We start from the raw sequence: 20000 nt of genomic DNA, 5'->3' as shown, positions 1-20000 counted from the left end.
GTTTGTACTGAGCCTGTCACTAACTCGGCAGGAGGTAAAAATTACTTGACAGTCTCTCCTGGCTCTCACCCATCTAAAGCGTGAGAGAGAGTGGGGGTGTCAGAGTGGGTGAGCATTGGGGAGAGTGAGTCCTTAAGAACTGAAGCTTTCGGTGAAGGAGATTGCAGGCCATTGAGAGGCTTACCCACAGTCTGGGGGCACCCATGCCAGGCAAGTGGGCCCCCACAGGGGAATCCCTGTACCCTCTCATCCTCCCTGTAGTTAGTTTTTCACCCTCAAAGTCTTTAGTTCAGTATAGAAATCTCTCTCTCTCTCTCTCTCTCTCTCTCTCTCTCTCTCTCTCTCTCTCTCGTTCACTCTCACTCTCACTCTTACTCATGCACACACACCAAATTATTATCAAAAATCACTCTGGAATTTAAACTCAGCTAAGGATCTTTCTCCTAAACAAAAAGCTACATTTTAACCCACTTGTATCGGTTCCCATACAGGGCAATCATTTAAGCCTATTTGACTTCTTAAGGTGAGGGTGATAACATTTTGGATTTCATTTTGTTTGTCCTATAAGAGTCTTGAGTTTTGGCCAAAAACCCAGGCCCTGGATGAATGTGCTTTAGACCTCACTTTTTGTCACTGGGCCAACTGGACTTGGGAGAGAGGGTGGAGCTGTCTGTTCAGACATGATTTTTAGTTTGCCCTTTGCCTCTGGAGCCAGAGCCCTGGCCCACATCCAGCTGCACGAAGAGAAGATTATGGTATTTTCTAGGTAATTTTAAGGAGCACAAACCCAAAGTAAAGTCAGGTGGTTTCAAGTCTGCACTGAATTTTTCATGTTAAGGATTTGTCATGATTTGGGTTTTCAGCAGAGCTGCATTTTAAATGATGAAGGGAATTGTATTCTTCTGGAGATAGGCATGTTTTGCTTGTTTGCTAATGACCTCTGGTTTTGCTTATGGGGAGTTTTGTTAACAAATGGAAATGTAGCAAAATAAAGCACTCTCTTTCGTCCTTTCCTTTTATTCCATTTTCTTCTTTTTTAAACAATGGGAACCCTTGAGATAAAAACTGTCAAAACCAGGCTATAGATATTGGTTATTGTAACATCATTAATACTGTGTAAAAATAAATTAGTCACTTTGGCAATCAAACACATTCTTCTGATTTCCTGTCGGTGCTTTTAAACAGAGCTTTTCCCTGGCTGTTTGATAGATCCTATTGTGAAGAGAAAAGAGCTGTAGAGATGTATTCAAAAATTCTTTGAAAATTTTCCAACCTCAGGAACCCATTCAGCAGTAATTAGCTTTTAAGGAGGCTGATAAGGAGAGCTTGGCAGGGGCCTGCCTGGTGAGTTCAAAGGTCAACCCTTGCCTGTGACGAGAAGGTTCAGCTTTAAGACCCATGTCATGCTCCATCTACACTGCCTGCCTGCCTTGCCTTTTCCTGGCCTCTTACCCCATCCGCCATCTGACCCTCCGATTACCTTTTCCAAACGAAAGGGAAATCAAGACTGAGCCTATAGAGGGTGACAAAATTAACCCCCAAATAAACTCTAATCTCAAATACAGAAGACTTCTGTTTCAGGGGAAAAATAGCTCTGTCTTGAGGCAAAAGCAACTGACGGAATTGAACAGAATTGCAATTTCTTGTTCAGGTTTAGTTGGGTCCCTGGAATGGTTTGACCCATTTGTACTGAGATAGCATTGAAGTCCACTCTCCATCCTCACTTGTCTTAACGTTACAGAACTATAGGTATGACTTAAAGCTAAGCTGAAAATTAAAATGAGGCTCTTCTGGATCCAGAGAGGGGACATACTTTTATATTCACTGCAGTCCCTTTTCAACGGAAGTCACAGCAAAGCACAAGGTAGAGCTTCTGTCATTGATTGCAAAGAGACATGTTCAGGATGGAGAGAAGTAGCTGCTCACAAACAACATTCTGCTTTGCACTCTTGGAGGCAATCCCATAAATGCAGAATTGTAGAGGAAATGAGCCCATTTGATTGCGTATTATAGGCCAAGATAAAAAAGAGAGCCCTCCTTCTCTTTTTATTTGAGAGCTGTGCTCGATTGCTAGGGCTGCCATAACAAAGTACCACAGACTGGGTGGCTTAGGCAACAAAAATGTATTTCCTTACAGTTTGAAGGCTAGAAGTTCAAAATCAAGGTATTGGCAGGGGTGTTTTCTTCTGACGCCTCTCTCTTTGGCTTGCTGATGGCCGTCTTCTTTTTGTGTCTTTATATAACCTTCCCTCTATACATGTCTGTGTCCTAATCTCCACTTCTTATGAGGACACCAGTCATATTGAATTAGGGCCCACTCTTGTGATCTCATTTTAAACTTAATTACCTCTTTAAGGAACCTATTTCCAAATACAGTCACATTCTGAGGTCCTAGGGGTTAGGACTTCAACATAGGAATTGTGGAGCCAACACAGTTCAGCTCATAACAAGCACTACAGATATGTTATTATCATAGTTGACATTTGGTTATGGAAGAAAACAAAAAGCAACAATGAGCTTCCCCTGGGGTTCTTTCACATACATGCCCTACTCCTAGTGCCTGAAGGGCTCCCATCCCTTTTGATTTCCAGGGGCAGTGAAACCCGGAAGGACCCATGGATGTTGAGGGAGAGGAGACGGAACAATTGATGCAATATAATCAATGTGAGAAGTTACTTTGTTGGTGTTGAAGCCAAAGACCCATTTCTTCATTATCACCATGTTCAGAATACATTTGCTCACTGGTGCAGGACATCTGGTAATACGTGGGCTAACAGGATTCAGGCTTCCTTATTGTCAATGCACCATTCTCCTATTTATGGGTGTCACTGTTCTTCTCCAGACAAATAAACATATAAGAAAATTCCATGTAAAAGTATATTAAGTTCTCTCTCTCTCTCTCTCTCTCTCTCTCTCTCTCTCTCTCTCTCTCTCTCTCTCTCTCTCTCTCTCAAACACACACACACACACACACACACACACACACACCAATTGTAATTTATGTGGTATAAAGTATCTTAGGTACCTACTGATGCTTTAAATCCATAAATAAATTTTGTTTTTAATGAGAGAAAATTCATCAGACATTTAATTCCCAATACCTTGTTCCTATAGTACACAGGAAATTCCTGATTAGATTTCCTACCATTCAAGTCACTATTAGCCTATTTTTGATTACTGTTTTTCTTATCACTTTCCCCTAGAACAGTCTCCTGCTCCTGGTTCCTTGCCTATGGGGTACAAGCACGCTGCAATTTTTTCTGTGACTGGGCAGCAACCATGACCTTCATTAGATTTAAGGAAGCAGAGTGAGGAGAAAGCTTCTGAACCAAAGTAGCATGCTAGAAGAACAAGAGATAGCCCAAGGAAGATGCTAAATCAAAAATCCATCAGGGAAAACAGAGGTTCAGCCCTGGGGAGACTGAAAAAGAATCCCAAACCGAAAGAATCAGAGGCAAGTTCAAGGTTCTGCTCACAGGCAGATATGGGACAGGACCCAGATGCTACCTGCTTTATCACCCACCCATTTTCAGTGCATTTTGTCTGCCTCCTACTGAGCCTCCTACTGGCTCAATGCCAATTGTCTGAGATATAAATTCATTTTTAAAAAGTCCAAAATGTAAGGCATGTTACATTTAAATGGCAAGTAGGTGTCTTGAGAAAAAAAGAAAGTGACTTTAGATACAAACACCAATGATATTAGGATCCTCTTAGAGAATGGTGCTTAGTGATTGGATGGAATGGCTTAAAGTATCAGACATGTCCTAAAATTGTATTAGTTTGCCAAACCACTTGGATTAGTTTGCCAATGTGCATTCACGCTGACCACTGCCACATTTCCCAAGCACTCCTCAACCAACCCTCTCAGTCTTTTGATACTTCTCTTTCCAAGACCATCTGTGAGCCCCTGATCACTTAATGCAATGATTTCTTTTTAGTGCTCATCTTATATCACACTGTCTACCACTCATTCTTGCATCTCTCTCCAGCCGGATGATGTTTTCTTGGTTAGCCATGGCCTTTCCACTGGTTCTTTCTCCTTCACTCTCGTGGACCAGATTTTCTAAAATTTTATCACAGTCCTTTTTTTTCTCCTTCCCCACGCGCTCCTCTCCGTCAGCACCTCTTCTGAATGATTCCTTGACTCTGATTTCAAGCCTGCCCTCTCTTTCAATTCCAGACCCACATTTCCACTGCCAGCTTAGCTTGAGTGTAGTCTCCAGGGACTTACATGTACCATGTTTAAAATACAAACCAGATTTTCCTCTGCAACTCTGCTTCTTCTTCTATTTTCTATTCAATTCGTGGTATTCATCATTCGGTCGTCCACACCAGAACAGCTGAAGAGAGTCACATGAATGTTAGAGGTCTCTGAATCTGTTTGTACATAACATAACGCTCTGCACGTTCATCACCACATGTTTAATAAATCAGTAGCTTATTGCATCAAAGAGTCTTAACTCTATACTCAAGACCATTCATAACATGTTCTCACCCCCACCTTACTCAAAACCAAAATGATTTCCTTCCTTAGAACAAATCTTCAGAGCCCACGGGGCTGTCCCCGCTGCTCGCTGTAGAATCTATCTGGGAATTCCACGCTGATTTACACAGCCAGGTCCTTGCCTGTTTTGCTTTTTTCTCCTGGCCTGGCTTCCTTACCCTCTATCAAAGTCTATGCCTCTTTCAAGGCGGGTCCCATCACCTGTTCTAGATAATACCTTCCTTGACCACATCAGACCATGGTAACCACCAACATGCCACCCCCCAAATCTCCAAATTCCTCTGGCACCTAACATCTGTACCACAGAATTTAGCACCTGGCTACATACTTGTTCTCTTCCTTTGGTATAAACAAGACAGAAAACCAGTCTCTTTCCCAGGGATTCACAGACATGATAAATTCCTCCTTGAATTTTTCCCAAGAATGTGTCTTTGAGGAGGAATTTGTATTCTTTCTTTCTTCAGATGGTGAAATCTGTGTACCTCCTTGTGATAGGATGTGTCTTAGTTATCAGGAAATTTAGAGCTCTTTCAGTACCAGATTGTAATAATCAGCTTATCTCGGGATCCTGGTAATAGCCATCTTTTCTACCTGCCTCTGTTGTGTGTTTATTCTTAATTTTGCAGTATACTTAACTTGTAAGACATCATAAATCCTTTTGGAACACAGTGAGAAAATAGACCCCCAAGTAAACAATATTCTTCTCTTATTATTTCATAATTTTTATTTTCCTACTTGGACTGTGCGTCCTTGAGAACAGCTAGATCTTCTATTTCTATTGATTGCCCAAAGTAGAAAGGATAGAGTAGGTCCTTAATAACTCATTGTTGATAGATTAATACTTTTGGATATCCTTAGTGCAATAACCTACTTTGTTAAAGTAGGTTAGATTATTGTAAACTGAGATAGAAACATCTAAAAATAATTATAGAAAAGAGCCCTGAGTAGATTTATTTCTGTAGGCATTTTGTTAAATGTTTAAAACATCAGTAGAATTAAAATACAATAAAAGTCCAAAGTTAACGTTTTAGATACTACAGTACCTAAATATAATACTTAAAGTAGGCAAGAAGATTAACAAAATCAATAGTTGACTGCCAGTAACACTTACCGGATGACAGAGTGCATTTTTTTCCACAACCCCAAGCCCTGCTGGCTGCCTTTCTGAGAAACACGACATTCAGGTGGTGTCTGGCTTTTTTTCCTTCCCTTATCCTCATTTTCACTCCCCCTTCTCCTCCCTTCCTAACAAAAGGTAGCAAATATTAAAATTGGCTTTCAATAAAACTACCTGTGCCAGTTATCAAATTCTTTTCTTTCTTCCCTTTTCTTTGGAAGGGAGGTGGGGCGTGGGGAGAGGGGAAAGGAGTTCCTTTATTAAGCTCACCCAGGGAGAATAACTTGGAAAAAAACCCACAAGAATGTAAGCATCAAGTCACAGCCAAACTTAGCCTGTGTTCGTACTTCCTGTCCTTTTACGCCCACCCTAACCCCAAACCCCTCCCCCAAACATTCAACTATCTCTATATACCTATAACTGTTAAATATTTATACAGGCATGTGTGAATAATCCGTGTAAGTACAAACACTCTTGAGACTTAAAATTCACCCAGCTGACCAGGCTTTATTATTGTGCAAGAAGTAAGGGCTTGATGAATCTTTTCTTTTGCTCTTTTAATCAGAGCGGAAATGTTCACCTTTACATTTCAGTGATATGTTACACTAGTTGCCTTCCCCGGCTTCTCCTTCTAAACAATAATGTTTGAAGAGAGAATAAGAATAACACATAACAGACATAACTATCTACATAATTATGAGATTAAAAAATGCGTCCACCCCCTCCTCCTGGGGTAACCTGTGTTTTATGTCTGATGTTGGAAGATGAACTAAAACTCATCTTTATCCCCCAAAGTAGCTGTTTGTGGACCAAACCAATGTAGATCCATCTTGGCCACTCTCGTGTGACCTCTTAACCTTGCAAATTGTCCAAGGCTCCTAATTTATACTTGGTTATTTTCCTATGACCATTTCCAATGTCCTGTATCACCTCACCTCATGTTTAAAGTGTGTTTGCTTTTTGAATAGAAATTAATTTCAATTTGGCCTAGACGGAACAGAATGAGGTAAGTGAATATGTATGGTGTAAAGCAGGGAACATAGCAAATACATTCTACATTTGAACAGAAGAGTTGGAATTGCTGCTATGTGGGATTCTCCATGCCTGTTCTTTTCATTAAAATAAATACAACTATCAGCTATACTAATTTCAGATATAATATAAAAGGTCCATTGCATTACAACCAGGAGACATGGGTGCAGACCGACAAAAAAACTGGCCTTGACCCTTTGAAAACATGCCATTCATACTCGTAAATACAGTCGATTGTTAACTCAAGAAGTTGAAGTGAAAAATTAATTATTTAGATAATTTTACCATTAGACTTTAAACCTGTTCGATGGGACAAATCTGGGTATGTGATTCCTTGAAAAGAAATGAAATTTGTCTGACTGTTGTATTTACTCAATGTAGAGAGACCACAATGTCTGATTAGCTCTGGGAACTGGCAGATGTTAACCTAGAACTTGAAAACTGAGTATGAATCAAGGTGTAATCCATGGACCTAGGTTTATGATTTGATATTTTTCAAATCTTTTTAAAGGTTTCCGTGTGTGTGTGTATTTATACATTTATTTATATTGGTGAGAAAATTGGTAAGCGGATGCTAGAGGTTGATAGTAAAGGAACCAGCGTGAAAGTGTTCTGCCCCTCAATCTACCTGCTAATAAAATGCAGTTGTAAAATTTGACATTAAATAAGTAACAAATAAGTAAACACAACTGCAGAAGCCTGCAAATACCACTTTACTTGCTCATCCTTCTAACTTTTGAAGTCTTCAAGGCACAAATACAGCTGCTCCTAGGTCCAATCCACGGTCAGCCCTCCACACCTCCTAATCCTGAACACTAATGTCCGGTCTCTAATTAACCTGCCAATATCTAGATATTGAATGCTTCTTTCTCTAACTAATATTGTGTTGCACATGAAAGCACTCAGTCATAGGAGAAATAGAATTGGGGAGTGGCCACCAGGGAAGGGCTCTTTTGAACTTGCTTGCTGCCTTCTCCAGCCACGTGCGTGGTCTTTGAGAGAGAGAATCAATTCGGTGAACAGCCACCTCAGTTGTACTAATGACCCAACTGGACAGTGACCCTCTGCCCTGCCTCAATTCAAATAAGCCAGACTGCAGAACATCCATAGCAAAGGAACCCCAGCAACTGAGATGAATGCAAACGGCAATTCAGGAAAGCACCCCTGCTTGCTTAGTGTTTTCACCATGATTTTGTACAGAATTGTGCTACTAAAATGCTTGTTTTAAATAAGAACCTTTAGGTGGAGCTAATATTCATAAAAATCATGCCAGGGCCAGGAAATGCTCCTTTTATGAATTAGGCAAAGCTTGTCGTTTTTGTGTGTGTGTGTGTGTGTGTGCTTTTTTTTTTTTTTGCTGTGGCTTTAAACACTCAAATACTAGTCAAAACCTGTGAATATGTATACATTCTTTTATATGGATAATTATCTTCTTTATTGGTGGCGCCTCCTGGATTAGGAGGATTCTTCCATGCAAATAAGCAGTAGAGGAACGTCGTGCAACAAAGAACACCTTTCATGTGGCTTCAGCACTTATTCAACAGAACGTCGACATTTCTAGAGAGGCAAATACTAAATTCCTGGATTTCTATAAACTTCGTTCTAATTATTTTAAATTAATGAATTCAAATTAATGTTCTGATATATTTTTGGTTAGTGCATACAAACAACAAGCAGCCCCACGACACATATTCTGTACGGAGTAGCTCACCCAAATTTCTGACTATGATAGAAACATGTAAAGATATTATCATTTAGGTATCATGAGTATTGTTTTAATATTAGCACAGAAATTAAGATAAATACAGGATACTTTGTACATTAGAAAGATCCCCAATTAAGTTGCAAATGTTTTCCAGTGATAGTACCAAATTTCAAATTCGCAACACCTCTTTTGGGCCAAGAGAGTTGGTTTTTTTGGTTTGGTTTGGTTCAGTTTGTGAGTTTTGGTTAGTTTGTTTGTTTAAGCACTTTCTTTTTATGGTAGAGGCATCCATTTTTGTGTGAGCCTGAAGTTTTGGGGTCCTTTGGTGGTTTTTTTAAAAGAGATATTGTGGTCTCACATTTTAATGTTTCCTGGAAGAACTGGCTGGCTATTTATTTTAATTACTTCACAGGAACCCACATGACAATTTTTGAAGGACATTTTCTTATTACTCATTGTTTAGTATTTTGGTCATTTTTTCCCCAACAGAAGAGAGTGTTCAAGGTAAGATTCTGTTTTCCTTTTATTTCAGAATAAAAATACAGAAATTCTACTATTGATTGTCTTCCTCCCATCCCACCTACCCATGTATTACTCCCTACCCTACTTCTTCTCCACTTCAAGAGATTTTTCAAGGTTTGGGTAAACATTTCTGCTAAGGCTGCTTTGAAAGCTAATCATCTAGTCGCAAATGCAACCTCAACCACAGTGTTGGGAGGTGTTAGGAGACATTCTAACACAAATCTTTCTATTCACCAGCCTTCAAAATAGTGAAGTCTATTGGGAAGCTTAGCGGTGCCTGATAAGAGGCAAACAAATAATATAGAGGAAAGTAAAACAAACATTGTATTACCTAGATATGACTTCAGTACATTTCTGACATCAGAAGTAGAAACTCATGTCTCATGAAATCATTTTATAGTTAACTGATTGGAAAAATATGCAGCTCTAATCGTTGTCAGAAGTACACTAATCAAATCAAAACTCAAATCTAGAGATCAAGTCTGTATTAGAAAATGTTGATGGATGTTGTGAAGTCTCATTTTTGAACAGAGTTCACTACCTGCCTCTCTTATGTAAATTTAATGTTCTTTATTCCTTTTCCAGTTGGTCAAATAGGAGGTCTATTACTTTCATGATTTCAAAAATTTTACTAAAAACCACCCTGGTACATTTTTATATGCACATTTTGATGAAATACAAAGTAAAAAAAAAAAAAAGAAAAGAAAACATTGTGATATAATGTCACAGAACATCAAGGAAGATGGCTTTAATCATAATACTCAGCTTTGAATAACTCTTTGTAAAGAAAAAACCTCTCGTAGTTGATTCCATTCAGTCCTTCCTACAAAACAGGGTCATAGAATCATAAAGCCACCCTTGAGGCCTGTGGTTCCAGACTTCCATCTTACAGATGAAAAGCTGAGGTCCATAGATGTTAAGTTAAATTTCCCAGGTCTGTAGTTTTTCCACTTTCTACTATTGTCTTTTCTGCTCCCTGTACCCTGTGTTATCCCCATCCTTCAGATAATTTTATTTTAGTCCCCAAAGTTAGAGACATTTAAATGTGGAGACATTTAGTGAACTCGAATCCAGGTCTTTGCCTACTAGCATTATTTTATTCCACTCTCTAATGCATGGTGTGCTGACTAAAGGGCCATTCCCATCCTATTTTATGGTTTTCAGGAGAAAAAGGTATCTGTTCCTGTACAAGGATCTAAAGGTGCATGGAATTCTATGGTGAACAGCTTTAGGCTTATTAATAACTGATTCGGGAAATGAAATAAATATTCTAATTGTGATCTTTTAAAACTCTTTCTGCAAGTTACACTGTGTGTGTTTAGTAAATGTTGGTTGTGTTGAATGGAATAGCAAAGAGGAAAGGTAACAGATCTGTTGTTTTTTCTATGAAGACTGAAGACCAGTGCTGTTTTATGGAGTACCACATGGTTCTAGCAAATAGAGGATATGCTTAACAGCTAAAAAAACCAGAGAACCAAGTCCAACTCTACCACTTACAACCTTCGTGGCCTTGGGAAAGTTACTAGCTTTCCTGAACTATAATTTTCTTTTCTGTAAATACCATCTACCTTACAGAGATTTTATGCGGATTAAATTAGACAATGTGTATATAGAGTCAGGCACACAGCAAACACCCCACAATTTACCCTTCCCTGCCCTTCATGTCTGTCTGGGAAGTGACTGGTCGCCTGCTTCTCCGTTCTGTTTAAGAGTCAGGGAATTAAAATCAAGCTGATCCATGTCTGGAGATTTTAGCATTTTTGGCACAGCCCTGGAAACTTGCCTAAAACACAGGGTATCACGGCTTTATTTCATTGGCATGTGTCACATGTGCAGTAGGTTGCCTAACAGTGCAGTTTTTGTTTTCTTTAACAGTTCACTAATACTAAACATGGCATTAGAGAAGAAAACACAGGTCAAAGGGGTTTTTCTCTAATGAAATTTGATTGTTTTGAAAAACACTTTCTATGGTAACATGCTGTGGAACAATATTTAATTTACTAAATGGCCTTGAGTATTTTGCAGAGTAAATATTTAAAATCACCAAGCTTTTGCAGCTTTAATATATACAATTGATATTACATTTAAGGATCTTCTGCAGAATTGGTCAAATTTGCCCCCACATTCTCCACCATTTTAAAACTTGTAGTGTTCTAAAATCGGGGATAATGCAGGAACAAGTTATTACAGCTTTGTGGATGCAGGTATGTATGTTTCAAAATTCAAAAGTGGAATCTTTAGACTCTAATGCTTTTGACATATTTTATGAAAATGTTAATATCTCATGATATATGTGTTTACTATAAAATGTTTTATATTAAGCATTTGAGACAAATTTTTAATTGGGTTTTCAGATTACCCTTTGGGCCCTAGAATGAAAAATTTCTTTTGTACTTTTATGTACAATTAATATTCAAAATAACACTGCTTACTATTGTAAGAGTGGTATTTGCCTATGCCTACAGTATATGCCATGCTATGTTTGGAAAGTAGCGATTCATAAATGTCAGTCCACTTAGTACCATGATAATGAATTCAGTCCTGACCAAGACTTTCCCAGCCTGTGAATTTATAAAGGTTAAAACAAAGCCTTTGAAAACATATGCCCTACTCCTTTCCCCAAAACAGGCACATACTATAGCCTAGAATTACTTGCACAGTGATTTTTATAATGAAAGGTTCAGTCTTGGGGGTGAGGGATGATAAGGAAATTGGAGAAAAACTAGCGAATAATAATAGCATTTCAATACAATAATATTAAACGTGAAAACATTCATTTTTGGTAACATGAACAATAGCAGTCATGTCCAGATGTTTAAAAAGTGAGATTTTAGGATCTACTACCATTTTAACTGAGTTTCTCAGAAGAGACGCTAGTAAAAGAACAGAAGAAAAGAAATAGCACTAGAGAATAACAGGATAATTTATTGAGAAAATTAACATATCAAATAATATCAGCTCCTTAGAAGGTGACTGTTTAAAGCTGGATGATCTTCTAATTAATCAAAACAAGGACTGTAGATGTGTTATGTGTTATTGTATGTCTGTATGTTTATATCTATGTCTAGACCTCTACATAGTCAGTTACACTACCAGTTGGGTTATTGAGAGAGGATACTGAAAATTGACTTTTATAAGCATGTGTAAGTCTTTTCCACCCTTTGACTTCAAGAAAAATGTGCTACCCATGTTCTTTAACAAATAGTTGTCTGGTTTGCTATAAAATCAAGAACTGAGGGCAAGAATAATTTTCTACTAAGAGTTAGAATTTAATATTCACAAGTAGTCAGTGAAGGACCAGCTACTCCTTTTTTTCCTACATTAACAAAGAAAAATGATACAATCGTGCTATTTTAAGGTATCATTAGATATTCAGATTTTTCTGGAGAAAGTAGTTTGAATAACCTAGTCCAAATAGTAAAAGCAAGGAAGAAGCTACATAAATAGAAAATAGTCTAGTAATTTTAGCTCCAAATCACAGTGCAAACATGGAATTTAACAAACATTTTGGCATAAAAGAGTTATAGAATATTAAAATACAAAACTATATAGCTAATGTCCTTTTACTTCTTTTTGAGATCTCAATGTCATACATATTTTTTTCAAATTACTCCTCCATTATATACTTTGTCAATTAAAAAGAAGACGTCTCACACATAACTCTACCAACATACACACATACATACTCACACAGATGGCCTGTCTAAAATCTTCTGTGTTGCTATAATAGTATTACAATTGTGTTCACTTCTAAGCAATGCCAAAGTGATATAATTCTTGGAAAGATAAATCATTTATAGTTACAGTCTAGAGCCTTAACAAATTTTTGCATTAAGTTTAGGTTATGAAACTTTTATTGTCTTCTTACAGATTTTTCTCACTTTGATTTTAGCACCCGCATTTTGTACATTTTACATTCACTAACAGTGTACTGTGGGAGGTGGGAGTAATATCTGGAGCTGATTCCCTACAGATACAGTCTTCTAACATTCCATGCAGATTGTTCATATTGTATATTATCTTTTTCTTTTTTTGGTCTTATTATCCTGGCCTGTATAGGTATTTAGTCAAACCCACGAAGAGAGTACAGACAGCTGACTGGATGAAGAAGACACTGGGAAAAAAAAAAAAAGCTCCCATTGTTTAGATTTCTGTCAGAGGATATAAGAATACTTAATTTCTTTTATCTCTAGGGCTTTCATTATCATTTAAATTTCATTTTACATTAATTGATCAGGGATTAGTAAAGCCATTATTCATAAATTAGAATAAGACAAGCCAGATGGAATGAATAATTCATGAAGTCCAATTACATTTTATTTCTGGTGTACTTTCAAACTGACTTCTGTGCTATTTTGATGTGACAATATTCACTGGAAATCAAGAGTGCCATTTTAATTTATTGTATCCCTCTGGAGTGGAAGCACTTGTATGCAGTGAGGTGTCCTAATGCATTTCCCCCTTTCCCCAGAAAAGCCAATTTTCGGGATCTTGGAAATACTGGGTGATCTAGAAAAACGTGGTTCATCTTCTATGAAGGCTCAGGCGTGTTACATCGAGCCACACCAGTCCTCCTGACGTGGGTGAACTGACACTAGTCAGGGAGACTATGATCTTAGAACCGTGACATTTTTCACCTCTCAGAAGAGCTACAAATCCCTTTAAAATATGTATTTCCCATTCCCCGCCTCAAAGGAACCATTCAAATATGAATTTGGTCTCGGGTTGGACTGGAAGCAGAGTTGCAGCTACAGACAATGACCACGAGGTGGCAGGCGTTGCCTTCCATGCGGAAGGTTCGGGGCGGCCGAAACCGCGAGGGCTTGCACGGCATCCCCCGGGTCTGATCCGGGCAGAAGGACCACGACTGGGTTCGGGCTCTGAGCGACTCGCAAAGCGTAGCAAGGATTCCGGGCTCATGGGCAGTCCTGTCCACCTGTCTGCAATGTCTAGGACGACAGTGTCTGAAACCGCCTCCCCCATCCGTCCCAGCCCCCAGCCCCTTAAGAGCACCCCCCACCACGGTATTTATTTATGCCACTGGACAGTTCTAGTCACATTAAAGCTGCGGTTCACCTCCTCGAGGACTTTCATCTCGGGAAGTTTTATGACACTTGGTGAATGTGCAAAGTTTTTAATTAGGCTCGCTAGACAGCCCGAGGCGGCAGCAGCGCCACAAAGTCTTCACGGTCTCTCTGCTTTACAGCACAACAAGCCGCTCTACTCCTTTGAAGACAATGCAGACTATGTGTACGATGTCATGTGGTCCCCCGTGCATCCCGCGCTCTTTGCCTGCGTGGACGGGATGGGGCGCTTGGACCTCTGGAACCTCAACAATGACACCGAGGTGAGCGGCGGCGCAGGCGCCCGGGCCGGGCGGGCTGGGACGGGGGCGCACTCGGCCTCTCTCCATCTCCCCCCTCTCTCTCCAAAACGGCCTGTTTTGGACAGACCCTCCAATTGCAGCTGGGCTGTCGACCCCCCATTCATGACTGCTCTGAAGGGAATTGGCAGATGCATTGGCCCAAAAAACAAAAAAAAAAAATCATTTAATCTCACTTCATCCCTAAACCGTGGCAGATCCTGGACAATTGACGACCCTTATTTGCAAAGAGCAAAACGATATGTGTTCATGCTTTTCCCTAAGGGAAAGAACACACAGGCATGTTTCAGAGCCCTGTTGAAATAAGTCTATTGCCAAACATTTGGAAAAGTAAGCTTTTGTGGACGCTGACTTCGATTGGGCTTTTAGAAAGGGTAATTTGTCAGTGTTTGCTATTTGTACCTCCCCTATTTTGAATCCATAGAAGATGATTCTGTTGATTGTTTATGTTTAGATCTAACCCCCTTTCGATTTTTACAAGGTAAATAATCCTTGTGTAAGATATTGCACTCACAGGCCGACTTTTTCAATAGTTTCTAACTCTGAACATGTATGTTAAACTCAGTATTTTTTAATTGGGATTTTAACATGTCACATTTAGAGTATTTCACAAGTGAAAAATAGCCATTTTTTAAATAAACAATTGGCAGCAAGGAGATAGTCTTTTAAAAATTAGACTACGTTTATGTTTTAAAAATTGTGCCATAAGCATTTCTCCTTTTCTCCACTCTCAAAATTATTGAGGTGTTAATTCAGCTACTGGGTTTTTTTAAAAAAAATATGAATATTAAATGTCCTTCAATTTAATAAAATAAAATGGTCTCTTCATTTCCTGGTTTCTGATTCAGGGCACCTCTCCATAAATAAGAATGAACAGGTAAGAGGGAGAAGTGCTGCAAACTATATGTCAAGTGGAGAACAAGAGAAAGCTCTTTTGAAGTGTTTTGAGCAGGAAACAGCTCAGCCTTTTTAATTAGGAAGCCTACAGCTGGAGGATATGAGGAGGAGCAGACTCCCCTAGTATTTTTTGTGGGAGAGGGCCGGGAAATATTCTTCAGGTGTTATTACTGAGTCATTTTATCTTGCAAGATTTTGTGCACCTATAACCAACGCCAAATAGGTATCTTTTAAAAATATTCCAATTTTAAGTCTATATTTCCTTTTGCTATGGAGGGAGCCAAAGTCAAGAACTATATGACTAGGATAAGAGTTATAATAAAGCATCTCTGAAAATAATCAAAAGGCATGAATACATGTAATGCCCATCTTTTGGGATGTTGAAATGTTTATAACATTATTGCTTTTAGTAGAAAGATGTTAGTACTCCGCATTGTAATGGTTTCCCAAAGTCTTTCACCGCCATTGATTAAAATCATATTGCCTCTATCTGCTAGAATAAACTTATTCACTTAAAGCAACCAAAAAACACACATTTTCCTGATTGACTCAGGAGACCCCTTATATCAGAAATCAGATTTAGTAGGGATGACATTTAGGTAATGCCCAACTACAATGCAATGGAGTGAGTGTTCTTTAAACTCCTTAATAATTCCTATGTAACTATTTTTTGTGTTTTTTTTTAATCTGCTTTTTAGGTAAAATGAAATTAATGTCTCAACATTGCCAAATGTAAATTTTCCCCTTCTCTTTCTCTAGGTATCAACAGACAACCACATAAAAGTTTTATAGCTAAACATTTCAAAAAATCATTACTGGGCATGCGAACCATTTAGTTTTGTGGTAAACATAATTTTGCTTTCACAGTAATAGTCAATATGTTAAGTCTGATTCAAATCCAGTAATGAGCTAAACACTTTAGAAAACTGTCAAATCATTTTTGCCTTCTACTGAGTTGAGCAAGATTTTTCAAATATTTGTCAAATTAGGAATTAGATTTGTTTAAAAAAAAGGAGCTGAAATCCCAGTGTTTTGATGTTGCTCAAACTACTAGGCTTTTAGACGAACTTATCCCAATTGCAAGGATAGTTTATATTCACCTACCTCAGTATCATGGACCTCTGCACAATGTAGTAATTTGTGCTGTATAAATCCTGCCTTTGCCATTAAAATGAGCCTTAAAAAATATTAAAATATTTGTGAAACCAAAGTTGAAGAGTAAGAGTGACAGAGACAATACATGGATTATTTTCATTACAGATTCTTCAATTTTGAAAGGTCATTACCAGTCCAGTTAATAAAACATATTTTGTCATTTTCTTCATGCATTTGATAATTTATTACCACATATAGGCTGTGATAGTGAATTTTACTTGTAATATCTATGAAAAAAAGTATTTTTAAATGGTTAGAATATTAATTGTTTCACCTTGCTACATTACTTAATTCCAAATAAGTGAAATTCTTTAAAATGTATTAGGCATGATTGAAAGTGTATCAAAACAATCAATTTCTTCAGAGTGATTCATGTTTTATCACATTCATGTTAAGATTAAACATTTTTATTCGTTTTGAAATTGTTCATAGATAAAATCTGATATTGAATGGAGTTAAAGTATAATCCTGTATGATTTCTCTAAATTATAGAGTTAAAAATTAACTCTGAAAATTCTATAGCTGAATCTCAGATTTATTTTCTGTGTAGCACATTAATAATAAAGTGTATTGACAGAATTACGGCCCATCTAAATTCACATTGTTTTGGCCTTTGGAAGGTTTGGTTAAAAATTCAGGCTCCAGCCTACATAGCAGACATCTTTATTATAGAAATCTGTATTTTAAAAAATAAATAAATGAGCTGAGGACTTTTGTTTCATATTTTTGCTCACAATTGACATGCCATGATTTAAGTAGGTAAAATAATTTTTATTGATTTCAAGATCAAGTTTAAACATAGATTCTTACATACGATGAAGTTTTTATTGCTATTTTAAAGATAGGTATTGGGTCAATAATCTCATATAAACAGATGGTTTTAATTCCCTAAATAACAGAATGACGGGAGTGCTAAGGCACAGTACATATTTGTGTCTAACCTGACATGTTTATTAGACACAGGTCTTAAATAGTGGTGTGAGATGATCTCGGTGGCCCTCTTTTCACTACATTTTTTCTTTGTGTTTTAACATTTACTTTTTTCTTTTTTAATGGCCCGTTGTCATTTCTTATTCAACATTTTTGTAGAAGGCTTGGAGATCTGATCTTTACACCTTTTTTTTTTTTTTTTTTTTTTTTTTTTTTTTTTTTTTTTAAGGAGGGCGCAGCTCACAGTGGCCCAGGCAGGGATCAAGCCAGCAACCTTGGTGTTATTAGCACCACGCTCTAACCAGCTGAACTAACTGGCCACCCTGAGATCTGACTTTTATGATTTATAAATGTCCAACCTTAAAGACCAGAGTTTACACAACTGATGATGAAGAGTGGCAGACCCACTAAAATTCTTTTTTTCAAATAGTAAAGTTCTTGTACCAAACACTGCAGCTTCCAATTTAGCACCTCCAATTCACTTCAATATTAGTTATTATTGTAATTGTTAAAGTTGTCAGATTTTAGGTGTTTATTAAAGGAGATACAAGACCTTTTCTATAAGCAGGTGCTCCATCCTATCAGAATATCACCCTGGGAACATTTCCAAAGGTATGGAATGCTTCCTACACCCTGATATTGCCAGGAGGAAAACCAGAAAGGATAAAAAAAGAGGCGAACTTGAGGTTTTGAAGTTTTTCACCTGCATACTTTTTCTTCTTCTGATCGTCCTCTCCCTGATGAGGTTTTGAGGGATCGATATGTATTTTTTTCCTGAAGACTCATATTAATATGCCTTTTATTTCATCATATGCCTTCCCCCTTCTCTCCTTTATAGTATCCTCAATCTTGGTAAATCCTGAAATATGTCTCTCCATCGACCCATAAATCATGACTTGATCGTGAAGTATCACATTTAGCTGCTGTGTTTGTTTGTATGTCGGATATACCCCCTGCATAATCCAAAGAAACATTTATGTCACTCACTGCCCATTGATTATGGAAAAAGACTCTCCCTCTTTTCCCTTTTCATTAAAGCATCTCCTCTCTACCCCTTAGTACAGTGGAGCATATGATTTAAGAACAATGAGTCCTTTTATTTCCGCATAAGGATGTATATTACTTCATGCACATGAAGGCAGTGGTGACTCATCCAGTTAAACATATATTTAAATTCATATTCAGAGATTCTTTCGTAACCTCTTTGGCAGGTTCCAACAGCAAGTGTGGCCATTGAGGGGGCGTCTGCCCTAAACCGTGTTCGTTGGGCTCAAGCTGGCAAAGAAGTTGCTGTTGGGGACTCAGAAGGCCGTATTTGGGTCTACGACGTTGGAGAGGTACATATTTTTTGGTTTGGGGTTTTACCTTTTTTGTTTGTTTGTTTGTTTGTTCGTTTGTTTTGTTATATCTAGTTTAAAGATCTAGGGAAATTATTGACCACACTTTTTCAGACAAGAGCCCTCTTGAGTGCGTGTACAAATTCCCATTGACTTCAGCGGGAGTTTGGCGAGACTTCCTTAGGGCCTAATTTGGTCTTCTGTCCCCACGCACTGGACACTGTAATTAGTGAGCCGTGCTCCCTTCAGAGTACTGTACAATTCCCCAGTTATCCTGTGATGAAGCATGGAAGTTCCTACCAGTTTCACGAGAATGAAAAGCTTGCCAAATTCGTCACGCAATGAATTTGGAATTTGGTGTTTATTTTGAAAAGTCAAGTTTTAGTTGATATGTTTTATTAAAATGTATACTATTACTCTTTAAGTAAAATGTAGCCAGTTAAAAAGGCTGAGGTGAATCAGAATTTGTACCATTTTTATGATATTCAAAGTTTTTATATGAAATATATATACCTCTCTAGTATATAGGATAACCTTGTTACATGACATGTGAAGTATTCCTGAATATCATGGCACATATCAGAGGGGGAAAAAAACACACTTTATTATTTCAGTAACATCTCCTTGAATTGTTATACTACCTTTATTTAATACTGCATTATCAATCAATTGTAGTGAAGCATATCTGTTTATTTTTACTATATGAGAAAGTGTTGACAAAAACCTTCATTTCTGATGAGGTTAAAGAATTTTTTCCTTAAACACAGAAAATATTGAACTTTCAAGCAAAACAAAGTAAGAGTATTGTGTAATGCTATTTTGGCATAATATAAATCTAACATTTGCATTCCAGAGGGAAAATATACCGCATGTGTATGCATAATGTCCTAGACCTAGGAAGTGCTCTGTGAGTACATGGTGGATGGGCTTAGCTGATCACACTGAGAAGGGTTCTTTACGGTTTTTCATCAATCAGCATTCCATAAATTTGGCAATCCTAGATGGTTTGTTCTACAATGAAACTTTTGATGATACATTATATACCGCTATATGATAGAGTTGATTGTACTGAAACAAACTGGATGGTATTTTTTTATGTGGTTTTTTTTTTTTTTAATTCAGTCAGGGACAGGAATGGAATTATTTTATAGGTAGGGGTTTTCTATTTTGGGATGTACAACACTATGTAAAACAACTAGAAGGATCTCTCAGTTTTACTGCATGTTATCTATTTCATTAGGCACCTCTTTAACTATTCCTGATGCCATAAACTGAGTCACTCCAACAGCAACAAGGCTCTGTTAATATTTATCCCCAGCGTGGAAAATGGAAATGGTCTGGTGATTACTGACGCAGTTTGGAGTCTATGGGAAGGAGAATACCCTCTGAATCGAAAATATAGCCAATAGTTTTACAGT

General features: G+C 37.8%; 1 protein-coding gene across 8 annotated transcripts in view; it reads left to right on the top strand.

The window, feature by feature from the left end:
- Positions 1 to 20000, top strand: part of DYNC1I1 (dynein cytoplasmic 1 intermediate chain 1) — a 289426-nt gene that overhangs the window by 252821 nt on the left and 16605 nt on the right. For all 8 annotated transcript variants that reach the window (XM_081079542.1, XM_081079541.1, XM_081079540.1 and 5 more), the window contains 2 exons: positions 14087 to 14227; positions 18457 to 18582. In XM_081079542.1, coding sequence (XP_080935668.1) covers positions 14087 to 14227; positions 18457 to 18582 — 267 coding nt within the window. The remainder of the gene's footprint in view (positions 1 to 14086; positions 14228 to 18456; positions 18583 to 20000) is intronic.

Source organism: Rhinolophus hipposideros (assembly GCF_964194185.1).
Source record: "Rhinolophus hipposideros genome assembly, chromosome: 18".
NCBI lineage: Eukaryota > Metazoa > Chordata > Mammalia > Chiroptera > Rhinolophidae > Rhinolophus > Rhinolophus hipposideros.
The sequence above is the reverse complement of the archived record's forward strand: the minus strand, read 5'-3'. Positions and strand labels throughout refer to the sequence as shown.